A 17311-nucleotide genomic window follows, 5' to 3' on the forward strand; every position below is an offset into this window, starting at 1 on the left:
CCGAAAGGTACTTGTCACTCGACCGTATCTATGACTGTGGTCATATTACTTATTGGCTAACACTTGTCCAATAAGTAACGTGTAATATCTCAGTAGGCAAGCCTTGTATACAAAACCCCCCACAATACCAGTAGTAACCACCCCGTAAGTCTACAGAGACTTAATCACTGTAACCTATTTAAAATACTTTAAAAAAATATATTTAAAAACATTTATACCATCTGCCATGAATTTTATAGGTTTTGAAATTATCATGACGGTGTCGGAAAAACAGTTGTCTCACGCAAATGTGAGTGGTATAAAAACTTGAATGTCTCACCTTGCAAGTTTACACTTAAATAACACCTCCTGGTATTAAGCACCTAAGATAAACACAATGTAGTATACCTAGATTAGTATAAAACCAATAATCATAACGATAATCACGAGATTAGAAACTTTACACGATGGCATAATGACATACCTTAACAGGCAGAGCTTTTGGATTCGTGTATATAAGCTTCTTTCGATCGGATATGATATCGTTGCGATAACTCGGTATTATACTATTAATATATAATTATATGTGTGTGTGAATTCAGATAGAAAGAAAGTTTTGAGCGAAGAAATGAAGTCCCATTGCCTTTCTATTTATAGTAAGTTTCGGACCCCATCGCGGTACGCGATGGCCATAAATAGAAAGCCGTCGCGTACCGCGAAGCATCTTATAGCTTCGCTGAGTTAGCCCTAGGCCTGCTACGTGTCCTCTGCGTAACCTCCACGTCAATGTGGGAAGAAATTTCCTTCACTTATCTCTTTATTTTCATTTTATGGTTTGTTATATGTGGCTCGATGGTAGAGCACTCATTATACTAGTAAACGTTAGGGGTTTCAAACCTCACGATCACCAATTTATATGAGAGATATGAAAGATGATCCTGACTTGCCAGTGTTCGAGTCCTGATCTCATCCGGTTTTAATGGCTCCTCGCTGTCGTGCCGTTTGGCGAGCATGGGGTCGTGTTTTATCCGGGGAATCCCTCAATAGGTGGACCGCTAGGGGCTCCGTCCGTTCGGACTTGTGGCCGGCTAGGGCTACCTTACCTTTAGCCAATGGGGGCCCGCGTACAGAGTACCTAGCGTTACTTAGTTGGTCTTTCATATATATATATATATATATATATATAATATAATATAAACGAAAACATAAAAATCCTACGTGTCGTTGATGTGGTCGCTCCTCCTATTTTTGGAGTCACCAAATTTGTTTGATTTTTAAATGAAGGCTTCTCATGCATTTGACCTGAATTCATGGGTATGGGTCTTACCAAACCCAAATATTCCTTAAACGGGTTATAACATCTCATTATTAAAAATTATTCTCACCAAATTATTGATGTAAAAATCCTATAAAATATGATATAATAAAAATTAATATCTTATCTATTTGTGAAACAATTTATTATCAAATCATAAGTATATTATTAACGTTCATACAATAAAAAAAATATAAATTCAAAAAATAAATAAATATTAGAACAAACAATATATAACAACCTCGTAATACGAGGGATAAAAACTAATATATATATATATATATATATATATAAATGAAATAGAAATGAACATTTAAGCATAAGATTATATAGTCTTAAATTCGAATCCAAACACAATCATGTAGGGCTTTATGAAGAAGGCTTTCCTAAAAACATGATACGTAGGGCTTGGGTGGCGCTATCACGTTTACTATTTATTTAGCTTATTAAATCGATTCGTCAGATTTACGTGTCCGTCACTTCCAATGGACACCTCTATGATGATTGACCACTCTCCCACCTCCTCACCGGAAACCACCGACGACGACAACTACAACTACAACCCACTTCTCACCTTCACCGAGAACTCGTCAGCCACCTACTCCACCTGCATCGACTTCTTCTTCCACGTCGTCCCCGACACCATAACCGGCTACCTCACTCCCGCCTGGGCCCACAACCCACTCACCACGCTCAAACTTATCTGCAACCTCAGAGCCGTACGAGGAACCGGCAAGTCCGATAGACAGAGCTTCTACACCTCAGCCATCTGGCGTGTAATATTGTTGGTTGAGTTTGGGTACTTTAAGGACTTGGTGGAGATTCTGTATAGGCTGATTGAAGGTGCTGAAGTGAGATCGGTTGCGAAAGAGGAGTGGGTTGAGAAAGGTATGGGGTTTGTAAGTTCGGGTTTGAAAGTGTAGGGGTTGTGTTGATTCAAATATGATTACTTGTTGGTTAAGTTTCTTAGGTTTTATACAAGGGTTAATGACCAAAATGTCCGTTTGACCGGTTAGGGTAGAAGTAAGTCAATCACTTTTTATTCATTACTCAATTTTAACCAAGTATTTTCTCTCACGCGTCAACAAAACCCATTGGGTTGCTAGTTTTTTATTATTATTATTATTATTATTATTATTCTTTTATTTAAAGCGCGCTCGGACGGAAATATTTTGGATTCTGATGAAAGTTATTTTTGGCGTCGGACGAGATATTATTTGGTGTCCAGTGAGATTTGTTTTAGTTTCCAACAAGATTGTTTTGGCTTTTGATGATTTTTTTTACTTCCGATGAGATTATTTTGGCTTTTTTACTTCTGACGGTATATTTTTTTGGCTTCCAACGAGATTATTTTGGCTTTTTTACTACCGACAGTATTTTTTTGGCTTCCGAGGAGATTTTTTTGGCTTTTTAACAAGATTTTTTTGGATAAGGGGCAGAATCTGGTTGGTTAAAAATCCAGTTGAGTAATGATTAATAAGTGATCGGGTAGGGTAGACATTGTGGGAATTGGTTGGTCAAATATAGACATTTTGTCGACATTCACCTGTCAAATCGGCATTTTGGTCATTTTCCCTTTGTATATAGACATTCATTATTACAAATCAGTAGTAATCAATGTTTTAAGTTAATTTTCTTTTCTTGTTCGTTAAGTTTCGGTGCCATTTATCTTTCAGGTATAGAGCGGAAGAGGTATTTCCTTTCGTAGAAGAAGAAGATGAACAATGGCAACAAGGAGACAAAAGCTGCATTGAGAGCAACAGTACCTCGAGAGCAACGGATTGAAGCAAATAGGGCCCAAATGATGGCAGAGAAAACGAGAGCAAAAGCTTCTAGGAAACAAAAGGAAACCGCCATGGCTGATAAGGCACGCGACCGATACAATTCAGATTCAAATTACAGGTTCCTTCACGATCAGGTATCGATGTTCTTTGCAGAACGTTTAAAATCTGATATTGAATCGTTGAATTCCGGTGATAATACGAAGATTAGTTTAGCTGCAAAGTGGTGTCCTAGTGTTGACTCGTCATACGATAAATCCACGCTGATTTGTGAGTCGATTGCTAGATTAATTTACCCCAGGAATTCGGATCCTGGATTTGATGAACTTGATGATGCTAATTACATATTTAGAGTTAAAACCTGTTGAGGAAACAAGTTCTTGTTCCTCTTCACAAAGCGTTGAAATTACCAGAAGTTTACATGAGTGCAAAGCAATGGAGCTCGATTTCGTATGATAGAGTAGCATCCGTAGCCATGAAAAACTACACGGATATATTCTTGCATCGGGACAATGAACGATTTCGGGGCTATCTAGAAAACGTGAAGACCGGTGATGCAAAGATCGCTGCAGGTATAGTGTATTGTGTATAATTTGATCAACTATATATATAGGACTAATGTGGATAGTTACAAAGGAAACCTAATCAAATCATATCTTCTAACTATGGTTTGTGTACTAACCGACGAACATGGACAATTAAATGAACGAGGTTTTCTTGTTCATGTTCGTTTATGTCTGTTCATTAACAGTATAAAACAACGGTTCACGAACATACACGAATGAACATAACTGAACATAGATAAACAAACGTAATTGTGCTGAAACTAGTTAAAAGTAATGTGAGGCACAATGTATTAAGTCTAAAAGGTTAGTAAACGATACTAAGCTGTAACGGGCCAAAAAAATTAAAATGAATATATATTAACGAACTTAACAAACGTAAACTAACGGACATAAACGAATTTAAATGAACAAACGAGACATATTTTCATGTTTGTTTGTTTGTTTAACTAGATGAACTTAAATTTTTGTTCATGTCCATTCGTTTAATAAATAAACAACCTCACGCCGAACGGTTCATGTATTGTTCATTGAATGCGGAATTCATTTACAGGCCTAACAATAAACCCTAATAATATATTGCCAATTACAGGAGCATTACTACCTCACGAAATCATCGGTGGTTTGAAACGGGGGAGCGGGGCATCCATTGTAGCCGAGCTTCAATGGAAAAGAATGGTGGATGATTTGTTAAAGAAGGGTAAACTAACAAACTGCATTGCAGTGTGTGACGTATCCGATAGCATGTCGGGTACACCAATGGAGGTGTCAGTTGCACTCGGTTTGTTGGTATCAGAACTCAGTGCCGAGCCATGGAAAGGCCACGTCATCACATTTAGTGAGTCACCCGAGATCCACTTAATCGAAGGGCGTGATCTCCGATCAAAAACAAAGTTCATTCGCAACATGGATTGGGGGATGAACACAGATTTTCAAAAGGTGTTTGATAAAATGCTTGAAGTTGCTGTGAACGCGAAGTTGAGCGAAGATGATATGGTGAAACGGGTGTTTGTGTTTAACGATATGGAGTTTGATGAAGCTTCTTCGGACCCATGGGAGACTGATTACGAGGCGATAGTGAGGAAGTTTAAGGCGTGCGGGTACGAGAGGGTGCCGGAGATTGTGTTTTGGAATCTGAGAGATTCGGGTTCGACTCCGGTGACTGGTGATCAGAAAGGGGTGGCTTTGCTGAGTGGGTTTTCAAAGAATTTGTTGACTTTGTTTATTGAAGAAGGTGGGGTGGTCAAACAGGAGGATATGAAGAGTAATAATAGTAATGAGAGTGGTGGTGGTAATGGTGATTTTAATCCTGAAGATACTATGGAAGCTGCTATATCCGGAGAATTGTATCAGAAACTAGTTGTGGTTGATTGATGCTATGCGTGTGTGTTGGTTGAAGCTAGACCGGGTCCTAACCTTAAATTTTGTTGAAAATTAAGACTAATAACTGGACCGATATATGGTGAGCCGGTCTATGTTTTTTCGTGTCGAGTCAGTACCTAATGTGCATTTTTTATGTTAAGTCGTTACATATTTTGTCGTTCACCAAACCCTAATCCCTAATCGAACCTGAATTCCCCCCTAAAGTTAAGACTAACAACCAAGCCGATTATTATTATTATTATTATTGTTATTGTTATTATTATTATTATTATTATCATCTATTAATGTGTATATAATTATATAATAATTGTTCTGCCTGTGGTGCGCGTATATAATGTATATATGTGTGAACCCTCGAGTGAGCAAAAGTGAAATTGCACCAATTTTGATATCATTTTATTAATCTCGTGAAAATAACGTTAAAAGTGACAGAAAGTTAATTAGGCATCATGTGGTAGCGTTGATAGCCAAAAGACAACGGTGCATGCACCAATTGGCCGGTGTTTCAATGGTTGAGTGTTATGTGTCTTATGTCCAAGGCTTGATGTAAAACTACCATCGAGCTGGGGGTCTCGTCACTTTATTTCTACGGGGGTAGAGGTAAGGCTGTCTACGTCTTTCTTATCTTCCTCAGACCCTAATATAGCTTTATTATTTGTGGGATATATGAGTACGATGATAATGATAATTATATAATAAGTTCACGTTAGATTGATTATTAAAAAAATGGTTAGGTTGTTGTGTTGGTTATATGGTAGTGGTTATTTTCACATTGTATTGTATTGTATTGTATTAATCTTTTTAAGTTCATTTGAGTCCCGGGTCAGGTATTCGAGTTATTTGATTCAACCCGAATTCAATTAAACTGACGTAAAGCATTACATAGATCATCACATAGATTTAATGTTATACCAAAAGCCTCTTGAATGATTCTCTTTTTATCTCTTCCAAAATTGAATGCTTTGAAGGGTTTTAGAATTTAAAGTAACTCTTTAATTTACCCTAAAATGGAACCTGAAAGCCTCAAGTGTGTTACCTTGAATTTATATATATAATAGCCCTTTTGTTCACATCATTATCTTAACTTGTTTGATTAACAACATGGGTATTTCTTTCAAAATCAAGCCACTTGCAAGCAATCACGTAATCCTGGAGGTAACAACAAAGCATGTTTATGTAGAATCATTACTAAATTCATCACAAGGATAATACCTATGTTCATGATTAGTTTTTGTCTCTCTACAAGATAGGGGTTTTAACTCGTCTGTAAATCTAAATATCGGAAAGGCTTCTATCCGTGTCTCGACAACATATGTTCAAAATTTAAAGTTTCTTGTCAAAAGCTCTGCTGATATAGACGATCTGAAACTAGATGTATCAGACGATCATTCTGACTTGGAGCTGTTGATTTGGATCAGTTCTGAAACCAAGCTTAAATCAGACTGGACCAAGCTCTTCTTCCGAAACTACTGATCATTTTGTATGTGTTTGAATCAAAACATTTTGACATGGATATGTTTGTACCCACTATTCGGACTTTGTAATTGTTCTTATTGTTTTTCTGCTTATCATTCTCTTGGCCCTCTACTAAGTTACCGGTGTTTAATACGAATTCCAAATGAAGTCAATTTTTTTAATTTTGCAATTTGTAAATTTATATTATGAATGGGTGAGAGGTGAAATAAAAGAAGCATGAAATATTAGATTGGACTCACATAATTGTGGCATGGGATAGTGTATAATTACTTATTTATTAGGTATTATATAAATACTTATTTGTTCAAGATATGAAATGTGTAAAGTGAGATTGTTCTAAACTACATTATTCTCAGGTTTAAAATACAAAGAACATAAATGATAAGGCTGGATAGGGGAAGAAAAGAAAAGAAAAGAAATTATATACTTAACAGACATTCTTACGTTAGATCGGAAGGAAAAGCTAGAAAAAATTTTATAACTTTACAATTACGTTCTCATAGAAACATGGAAAATAGAATTGTGATATAATAAATTAGTAATATTGTAATAGGCTATAAAGTTTTCCTTCACAGTCAGATCATATTTGGCTGGAAAGTTTTGGAGAAAAAAACGGGGCAATTTCATATAATAGTAATCAAGTTTCAAAAGTGTTTCAATTAGGTCACTCAATTTTAAAAAGTGTTCCAATTAGGTCACTCAACTTTCATATTTTATTAAATTAAAGGTTTTAACATGTTTTTTAACGTTTTTATTTTTTGTTTCACATAGGAAATCTTTTTTTCTATTTTTTTATGTTGATGTTGAGTGGCGACGTGAATTTTTTTTTTTTTTTGAATTTTAATATAATTAACGTTTTTTAATTTTTAAAAAATATAACTAGATATATTGCAAATTCCGACCCCCGCATCTTATCCTCCATTTTTTTCTTAACAAACAAAAAAATCGGTGAGACTCGATTTGAAGATTTAGTGACCCGATTTGAGAAAAATATGCATGAGTGACCTAATTGGAACACTTTTGAAAGTTGGTTACTATTCTATGAGATATTCCCGGAAAAAAAACTACCTTTTCTTTCCATACTCTTTCTTTTCTTAAAAAAAAAACTCAAGAATGAAAAATGAAAATTTTTCTTATCTTTTTTTTTTCAAACTTTTAAGTAAAAAACTCAAGAAAATGATCTAATTCGAATGGTTTAAATTACACCTTGCTTAGAAGAGGCTCAGATAGTGGCTAAGTTGGAAGTCTTTAACACCGCTTATGAGAAGTACCAAAAAGAAAAACTCTGGTTGAAGGAAAAGACAGTCAAGAAAATGATTTTAAAATATTGTGTTTTTGTAATTTTTCCTGCCTCAAGAGACTTGACTTGTCCCATTCCCCAGTCTTCCGCACTTCTCAAGTATGAAGATGATCACCTTATTAACCGTTTTTGAAAATGCCAAAAAAATACGGTTGTCAGTGAAATGTTTTATTTTTGTTACCAACCAAAAGATTATAATTAATGTTGTTTATAGAAGTTATTAGTATTATTATATAATTTTATTTTTTTAGGTAATTGTTTTATAATTATTAATATTATTTGATTTAAGAACTTAAAATAAGGTGAACGGAGAATGATAAATATACCCTTGGTTGATAGAATGAATAAATAAAAGGCTCGATCAGGTGTCACATAATGTAAAATGGTGAGTATACCCCAAGGCTTTAAGGTTGCCCACATTGGGAGCCCTTCCATCCAGCCATTGGCTTGTGAGGTCACGCCCGCCACAAGGTTAGCGATGGAGGGGGCATTCGTCTTGCTTGTGTCAGCCTGCAAGGGCAAAGCCCTTGGTGTTGCGGTGAAGCACAAATTTTGAAAAGAAAACTAATCCTTTTTAACTTTTATTTTTGTTTCAACTGTTTAAAATGTATTAATCACATGACTACCATATATTAAAAAATCTAGCAACCAAATGGAAAAAAGGTTCAAGAAGATAGCAAACACACGTGCCAAGTTGAGTATCTCGAGACTATGTAGTCTATGTATACCATATATTCCTTTGTTATGATCTTAAGATTACTTGATGACAACTAACATGTTAATAATAAAAAAACGGGACTCATAAGCAATGTGACCCTTTAGCAATATCAATTGAACAGGATTTGTAGTAGCGTGTGACCCATAGCGGTAGAGAGATGTGAATCATAAGTAGTGCAACTTGTTAATGGTATAAAGATGATATTGATTATTGATAAGTATTTGACATGCAAGTACTTTAAAGGTTATAGGTAGTCGTTGACACTTGAATTGTAGAAATGAGATTCTTATTGTTTGTATGAGCTAAGGTAATTTGTTGCTTGATAACCCAAAATGGGATGATTGGAATGTTGTTTACATCCAAATTGTTGCTTGATAACCAAATATTTTTGTCTGGAATAGTAGAATCGACCCGAGGCATCTATGTATATAAACAAATATATTGGACGAAAAAAATACAAAAGACCTTATGTGGCGAATCATACATTGGCCTAAAGGTAATGGTATGCCGAGGGGAAAACCTACAGTGAAGAGGGCCGGCATTTGATACACCGCTTTGATGAACTATGTGAAATGGCTAGTTTTGTAGAGGTTCACTTACTAGCCTTTACTGACTAGTATAAATTAACATTTACTTTTAGCGAGTAAAAAAAGATAAAAGTCATTGTTTCATTGACCCCAGTAAAAACCTCATAACACATGGATTCAAAGCTAGCTTTGAAGCATTCACCATCAAGAACCAAATGTATATTACAGAACCAGATGTTTAGCGGTCTCAAAATGGATTCTCATAGTTCTATCTTTGTCGGCCAAGGTAATCGTCGTGTGTACAAGTGACTTAAAGGCCACGTTGTCAATAGAACTCGAGCATTGAACCTCAAAAACGACCTTCCCTAATTTGGATGAGTATGTAACTGAAACCTGCTCCCCTTTTGGGGTGAAACTGAAAACGAACTCCTGCTCCGTACGACAGCTCGGGTGAAACTGATAACGGCCTATCTCATTACCGTAACGAATTTCAATCTTGACAATATTGCTAAATTTAGCAGTGGTTTCTAGTTCCACTACATTCTTGTTTCTGGTTTGGGTTAGGAAGTTGATTGAAGAAAACATATTGTGTATTGTTCTAATCAACAACTTGTAGATTAATTGGTTTTTTTGTTTTCTTTATAGAAGTATATGCATCAGTAATAAAGATAGAAGTAGACTGTCTGTTACACCTTCTAAAAATAAATGAAAGTCTTTTCAAGTTCCTGGTTCATATTTACTTCTCCCCACGGTTCAGTTGATTTGTAATTTGTAATGAGTGAATATATTTTTATTTTTTTTACCAACTATAAAACAACTTTTAATACAAAAAATAGAGCTGGGGAGGGTATATTTTTAATGGAATAATTTTGTAAATAAGAAGGTCGCAATTTTAGCGTGGAGAGTGAAAATGGAAAAATTACTGGTCCTATTATCTTTAGCTACGCGTAACGTGTCGGTAACAACAGTGGTATGCCCGATTTGTGTAGATAACATTGAGTCGGCGGAGCATTTACTTGTATCTTGTCACTTTGCCCAATCTATTTGGAGTGTTGTGGCGATTTAGTGTAAGGTACCGGCTATATATGCTTTCTCAACTCGTGATTTATTATAATTACATAAATTCTCTCTTTTTCCCAAATGGAGGGCTAAAAAGCGAGGAAAGAGGTGGTGTTCGAAAGAAAACCGGTCGGCATTAGTGGTGTCATTGGAAAAATAAAAGCATTGATCTTCTTATATAGAAGAATAGAGCAAAATGGCCAAGCTTGACTATTAGAGGTGGTGTGATTGTCTGTCTTTGTATCTTTTGATGTTTGTGTTGGTGAATTTTGTCTTTGTAATGGTGGTTGTTGGTGGCAATAATTTTTCAAAATAATAATTATAATAATCAGTACATATCATATATTTAATGATTTTTTACTCATTTTTGTTAAAAATTACTGAACGCAAGTTTTATTAAATTTTGAACACAACCAATCATATGAATTATTAGTTAACTAGCTGGTTTAAAATCTCATCATCTATAAGAATTTTACAACGAGCAACGAAGCGTCATAAGATGTTTATTTCAAAATAACATGTTTAAGAACATGTCATAAATATACTGAAAGATTGTTTATCATAAGTCATAATGGTTAAAAATGACATGTTTAAAAGGAAGTCTCAAAAATGGATGAGCAACCAGGATCAAGGTTAAGGTTATAGGGCTGGCTAAAAACCCTCCGTCTAAAATTTCATTGCTGATATTAAAAGAAATTCAAATTAGCAAATTAGTCAAAAAGAGTTTTTTTTCCTTTTTTTTTTGCCATTATTCTTTGTTGCATTAGGTAAACAAAGTACCTTTAATCCAGAGAACCATCACATATCTAATAATTTACATCATTCTGGTCCACATTAGACAACCAACCCCCTACACCAAAACCCAAAAAAACCTAATGCAACTCTAAAAACATCAAAATAATTTACAAAAATATATTTACCAAGGCAACAAAAAATCAGCCACTCAAACACATCAAACCACCACCCCCAACCACATCCACCACACCACCACCACCTTCAACCACCATATCGCCACTACCGTCACAATTACAACAAACAAAATTCACGGTTTCCAAACTAGTGTCGGGAATACCAACACACCGAGTGTGCTGCCATACACCACACACATCGCACGCCAACATCCTCTCGCCATCATCATCTTTGGCTCCGCAACAACAATCCAAAGTCCAAGTTTCCTCCCCTCGCTCCGTCCTAAATCGACTCAACCCCCCGCCCTTCCCTAAACACTTCCAGACAACGTTTATTGTCTCGTTTTTTGACCCGATCAGAAGCTTGATTTGGGTGGACTCGTCTACACCTCTGTATCCAACAAGTTCTTCCGCTTGAAACCGTCTAAAAATCAAATAAACTTCTTGAAACGCTTGCGATGCTTCAGCTTTAAGGTCGCCAACAGTGGCATTAACGGGAAGGATTATGTGTTCGGGAGGCGGGTTTATATTACTTTCCTTGATGAGTGCGGGTCTACACGAGAGTATTAGCGAATCAGGGTTTGATTTTGTGAACGAGGTTTCGGGGTGGTAGTTTTTTACAAAATGCTTGCAATCAAGGATTTTTATGGCTGAATTTACGGCTGCGTCCCTCTTTGTGAAAGGTATATGGTTTACCATATACTGTGGATGGAGTAACGCTTCGTATAAGTATTTTAGATCTCGGATTAAATTATTTTCAGATAGGCTGCTTGCAATTGAGCAGTTGTTGGTGTGGCCACCCGGTTCAATCCTGCAATGGTGAGGAAAATGTTCTGGTTTAGAAAGACAACATATGGCAAACAGCGAGTGACATTTACCAAAAAATAGGGTTGTAAACGAGCCTAGCAGAGCCCACCCCCGGCTCTTTTATTTAAACAAGTTGAAACGTTGAGCTCAAGATCGACTAATGGTTTGCTGAGCTGGCTTCTTTGTTGTTTTTTTTAAATTTCAATTTATTCAATTTATTAATGTGTTACACAAATTGATCTATTGTAGAAGCTAAAAATAATATTTGTAGCATACACATAATGCAGAATATATATAAACTACGTAATTCATAACTTGATAAAATATATCAAAATTTGAGTTATAATTGTTTAAAACTAAAACAAACCAGCAAACGAGCGTGCCATGAGCCGAATCTACCTTGGCTCAGGCTCGACTGGTTTACAAACCGAGCCAGCGTGACACAACACGTCGATTTCGAGCAAAACATGAGTTTTTTGAATAACACTAGTACACTACCGATAAACACTTAATTTAATGTACTAAATGGAATCATGAAAATTGAATTATTTATTAAAATCAATTAAAAAAAATAACTGAAGCATTACCTGTATTCAAGAGCACCAGAATCCGGATTAGACCTTGCATTAACAACCATACCAACAGCTGCTTGTTTCCCTTTAAGCTCCTTAAGACAATAATCCAAAAGCTCAGGCTGACCCACCCTGCAAACTGCCCCACGCAAAGACCGCCAGCTCACCCACGACGACCCACTAACCGCCTTCAAAACCTTAAGCATCGCTTCCTCAACACGAACAACATCACTCATATTCCAGGCACACAACACACATGAATCGCCTGACTTAACCATTCTAACAGTCGCATCATCCCCCAATGTCCCGCTTTTATCACCATCATGCAATAAATTAGTTATAACTTGAAACAAATCCCTAACAGTTACAAGCTCTTGATCCGACATTGACCGGTAAAAGTCAACCAAGTCATGTAGATGCGTTCTGGGTTTACGCCCTTGCGAAGATAAAAGGGATAAATGCGTGTTTGCTAGATTTTCAATCGCATTATTATAGGCTTCATGAGTAATACCATAACTTCCACCACCAAATTCATATCCCCAATCAGCATACCACGGATGACCCTTAACAACCGAGTGAAGTAACCGAAACTCCAAACCATGTTTCTTCGATACATCCATAACGCTGACTTGTCTGCTCACAAACATTAAAACAGAAATTCATTAGCCATTGGAACAAGGCACGGATGGTGACTTCCAACCCATTTGACTTATTTCTTTTTAGCTATCTTTGATAGTTTGATTATAGAGATAATGTATGTTGAAGGCACACAAATGCTTCACTTAAATCAATTTTAAGCAAAACATTCTGGATGAAGAAAAAACCATATTTTATATTCTTTTACTTTTTGAAAAAACATTACACCTTCAGCCTGAACAATAATTTGTATTCTAATAAAGATCGAGTCATGATGTAAGTAGTTTTACTTATAAGAGCAGTGGCAAAGATTGGACACGAATGTCGGGGGGGGGGGGGGCTCAAACTTTTGGCCGAAAACAGGTAAAATTACACTACGTATACAAATTTTCAGGCGAAAAACAACTAAATTTACACCAATGCGTGAAAAAACAGGAGGGGCCGGGGCCACCCCTGGCCCTTGATATCCTTCGCCCATGTATAAGAGTGGTCTTAACAAAATAAATAGGCTTGTAAATAAACAAAAACAATCGGACACGAACTATTAAACAAACAAAGCTCTCTTGTTAATGCACGTAACTAAGAAAATGAACATGTTCGTAACAGAGAAAACCTTACCTGACTCCAAGAACTTTGCAAAGGCGGTCCCAGAAGTCCATGATATGTCGACCCGAGAGGACCTGGGACCCGCCTTCTCTGCCATTGACTCGGAGAATGTGACCATAACCGTTCGTATGAACAACAGCATGTAAAAGATGACTAGTATCATCCAGCTGGTTATACATCCAATCCTCAACATCTTCAGTAGTCAACACATGGTTACATGACTTGCACCTGCCAAAGTTTAAAGTCAACAATTAATGAATTAAAAATTCAAAGTAAATGCTCGGCATCGAATACATTAATCTATTTATAAATTAGATATGCATACGAACTTATATGCAACTTAACACTAGTATTCTTTCCAAAACATATAATTTGTATTTTTAGGTAAATTTGAGGGCAGACCTTGAGTCAGACAAATGGACAAAAGCACCACAACCAGCACATGGCTTGTTGTAGCCACCAATGGAAGCACCATCAGCCTTTATTATGAAATGGTACCTCTTTCCACACACTGGGTTCCCGCTCCAGCCTTCATATATGAAGTATAATAATCAGATAATTATCTTAAAAATTCAATTTTTAACCCAAAACACTCAACGAGTTGCCAGATAAATAGCAATCATTTAAAAATATACATGAACAACCATTCCAAGAATTTGAACAAAGCATATGACAGCAGCATACAAATATAAACTACATAGTGCATACTGAGCTAAACCAACAAGATAACATATCAAGTTGGTATTTAAATAACAAGTTCATTTCATAAAATATGAATCAAGAAAACAAAATATAAAAGATAACTTAAATTTAATTATTTTTAATAAAAAAAATAAATAAAAATAAAAAAAATAGGATTTTTATCTGAATCAAAAAATATCAATGTAAATCTTTTTAATAGTGATTGATATGACACGGAGCACATATAGAGGACCACGTATGTCGCTGATGCAACCTGCCATGACTCAGCATTAATCATATCTAAGTCGTACCACTAGCCCCACACCTTATTGTTATTATTAATTAAATTAAATTAGATTATCTCTTAATCTGAATGATCTACCTCTAATTAAGTACTCCCTAGTTCTACAAATCATAATTATTAATTCATTATTATTATTATTATTATTATTATCCGCCAAACTTCCCGCCAAGCCAGCTGGCAAAGGTATGGATAATTCTAAAAACACATCCGAGTCAAACCGACTCATTGAGTCAACTCACCAACAACTCGACACTGCTCGCAATAAACCGACCTAGATCTGACCACATCTTCCTCCACCACATCAAGGCACACACTCACATCACCGCTATCTTCATCACCGCCAACCCTAAACAGTATCTGCCACGTCAGCAGGTACGGTATAAGCGACGACGGCGGCGGCAGCAGCGCGTGCCGGAGCAAAAAATCCCTCACGGTGGATCTAAAAGGCCCGGCCGCCGTGCGTTCGCCGGACGGGAACGTCAAAAAGTCGTTTAAATCGGCGGTTACGCGCGTTTTCATCCGTTTTAACGGACGGCCGTTGACAACCATGGTTGGATGGTGATGAATTGAACAGATATTGGTCGATTGGAATCGTAAATTGGAGATTTGGGGGTGATTGGAAAATTAGGGTTAGGGTTTGTAGATTTGGGGGTTTTGGTTTGATTTGATTGGATTTAATTTAAGGGGTGTGTTTGGGTGAGAGTCGGTTTCGGGTGGAGAGAGAGAGAGAGAGTCAAAGGGTGTGAAAAATATATTATTTAAGGGGTGGTTTGAATCTATCCGGTTTATTTATATTGTTTATATTGTTTATAATATATATATTTATAGTAATTTGTAATTTAATTGGATTGGTAATTGGAAATTAGATTTGAGTTTATGGCTTAATGGTTAAGATTAATTGGATTGTTTATTTTGAATTAAATTATTTTCGGGATTAAGTTATTGGATGGTTTTTGAATTTAAGTTTCCAGCTAAAAGGTCGGATGTGAATCAAATCTTTTTTATTTATTTATTGATTTATTTCTATTTATAATTTAGAAATTGTTTTGGTATTTATTTTTTTTATTTTATTTAGAAGAGTTAAATATGATCAACGGCTTTTGTAGAGTTGGGGGCGGTACGGTTACCGGTGGAATGCTTTGATGGTGGGGGCAGCAAGGGTGGTGTCCGACGTGGAGGTGAGGTAAAGGTCATATCGCTCCCAGGCGGTAACCTCGACTGGTCTAATGGGTTATTGTAAATTTATAAGATTGTTGTAAGGGAAATTCACCAAAATATTATTTGATCAAAATACTTATGGTTAGATTTTAATGTTGTGAATATTGATAAAATAAATCATTAAGATCTTGACATGTGGCACAAATATACGCTAAACGCATAATGAGCCAAGGCGCAAGAAGGGGGGAACAGACCACTAAAAATGCTTCACGTATTCAATTATGTTGGAGATTTAAAACTAGTGGGAAAATTACGTCAGCAACTCAATTCCTACCTCATAAAATAAATGCATGATACGCCAACTGTGTCTCATGAGAGATCACAATATGTTGAGCCTCGTTCCCTCCACTAAGAATGCACAATACGTTGAAGGGGTAACGTGATCATTCAATATAAAACATCTGGGTAATCACTATATGCATATTCTTAATAGTCCTTTTGTGTTGTCAGCTTTTTATGTACTCGACACCTATTGGTGCAAGATGTCAACATCTTAATGGTTTATTTGAATAATGTTTATAAGTTATAACCAAAATGTCAATGATCATTTTGTTAATTACTTAATAATAGATTACGTTTTTCATCCTTGTAATTTGTTCAAAATTATAAGTTAAGTCAAAAAGTTTAAAACTCAAAAATTTTCATTTTGGTTGCAATTAACTACAAGCCACACTAACGATGTTAAATGAAATGATATTTTGGTTAATTGGGTACAAGTTTATATATTAGCATGTACATCATGCACTTGATGCTTAACGTACATGTCGCATAGCTGTGATCGGACGCGTTACAAATGTAACCGGCATCAAATGCGTATTTGGCGCAGGACGTGTTTTCAGCGTAACCGACTGAACGTGTATACGACGTCGAACGTACTAGTAGTATAACTGGCGAACCGGCAATGGACTCGAAAATAGCACCTATCAGCGCAACTGTCGCCGAATAGAAATGTTTAAAAAAATCCTTTAATAAAAGTAAGAGTAAAATAGTCATTGAATAACTTAAATATAATAAAATGAATAAATATGTAATATATATGTTAATGTTTTAGGAAAGGGAAATATATAATGGATTTTTTTGGCTTGAATTATATGTAACTGTCGTCGAATAGGAAATGTTTAAAAAATCTTTTACTAAAAGTAAGAGTAAAATACATATTAAATAACTTAATTATAATATAATGAATAAATATGTAAAATATATGTTAATATTTTAGGAAAGAAAAATATATAATGGAGTTTGTTGGCTTGAATTATATGTAACTAGATTTTATCCTCTCGTAATACGTGGATTGTTTTATATTATTCGTTTATAAGGAAGGAGGGTGGTGGATGTGATGGCATCACTCATCACACACCTCACCCAATCAGATGGTGCCACATCACCAACCCAAAATCCATCACATGTGATGGATTTTTACTAGGGGTGGTGGTGTGGTGTGGTGTGGTGTGATGGAATTGATTTTCACCCAATCAAAT

At 35.8% G+C, this 17311-nt stretch overlaps 1 protein-coding gene and 1 pseudogene across 2 annotated transcripts; one reads left to right on the plus strand and one right to left on the minus strand.

The window, feature by feature from the left end:
• The first annotated feature begins 3020 nt into the window (after positions 1-3020).
• LOC143613903 (uncharacterized) lies at positions 3021-5111 on the plus strand (annotated as a pseudogene). The gene is made up of 2 exons (XR_013150202.1): positions 3021-3647; positions 4231-5111. The product of XR_013150202.1 is annotated as an uncharacterized LOC143613903 (transcript).
• Positions 5112-10936: 5825 nt separating this feature from the next.
• Positions 10937-15338, minus strand: LOC143614320 (PHD finger protein At1g33420-like). The gene is made up of 5 exons (XM_077087795.1): positions 14855-15338; positions 14033-14159; positions 13643-13858; positions 12404-13021; positions 10937-11820 (listed from the first exon to the last, which is right to left on the minus strand). Exons 1-5 carry the CDS (start codon positions 15162-15164, stop codon positions 11037-11039), a joined length of 2055 nt encoding a protein of 684 aa, XP_076943910.1. The 5' UTR covers positions 15165-15338; the 3' UTR covers positions 10937-11036.
• Positions 15339-17311: the final 1973 nt, after the last annotated feature.

The sequence above is a fragment of the Bidens hawaiensis genome, unplaced genomic scaffold (assembly GCF_021521415.1).
Source record: "Bidens hawaiensis isolate Kalapana, Puna unplaced genomic scaffold, B.hawaiensis_p1.1 tig00002273_1, whole genome shotgun sequence".
NCBI lineage: Eukaryota > Viridiplantae > Streptophyta > Magnoliopsida > Asterales > Asteraceae > Bidens > Bidens hawaiensis.

Excerpts from the sequence above, each read along its gene's own strand:
- LOC143614320 (XM_077087795.1), bottom strand. The coding sequence starts at position 15,164 with ATGGTTGTCAACGGCCGTCCGTTAAAACGGATGAAAACGCGCGTAACC. Across the intron at positions 13,859-14,032 it reads GTCCATTTGTCTGACTCAAG|GTGCAAGTCATGTAACCATG; the intron begins GTCTGCCCTCAA and ends AAACTTTGGCAG. Across the intron at positions 11,821-12,403 it reads TCTGGTGCTCTTGAATACAG|GATTGAACCGGGTGGCCACA; the intron begins GTAATGCTTCAG and ends TCACCATTGCAG.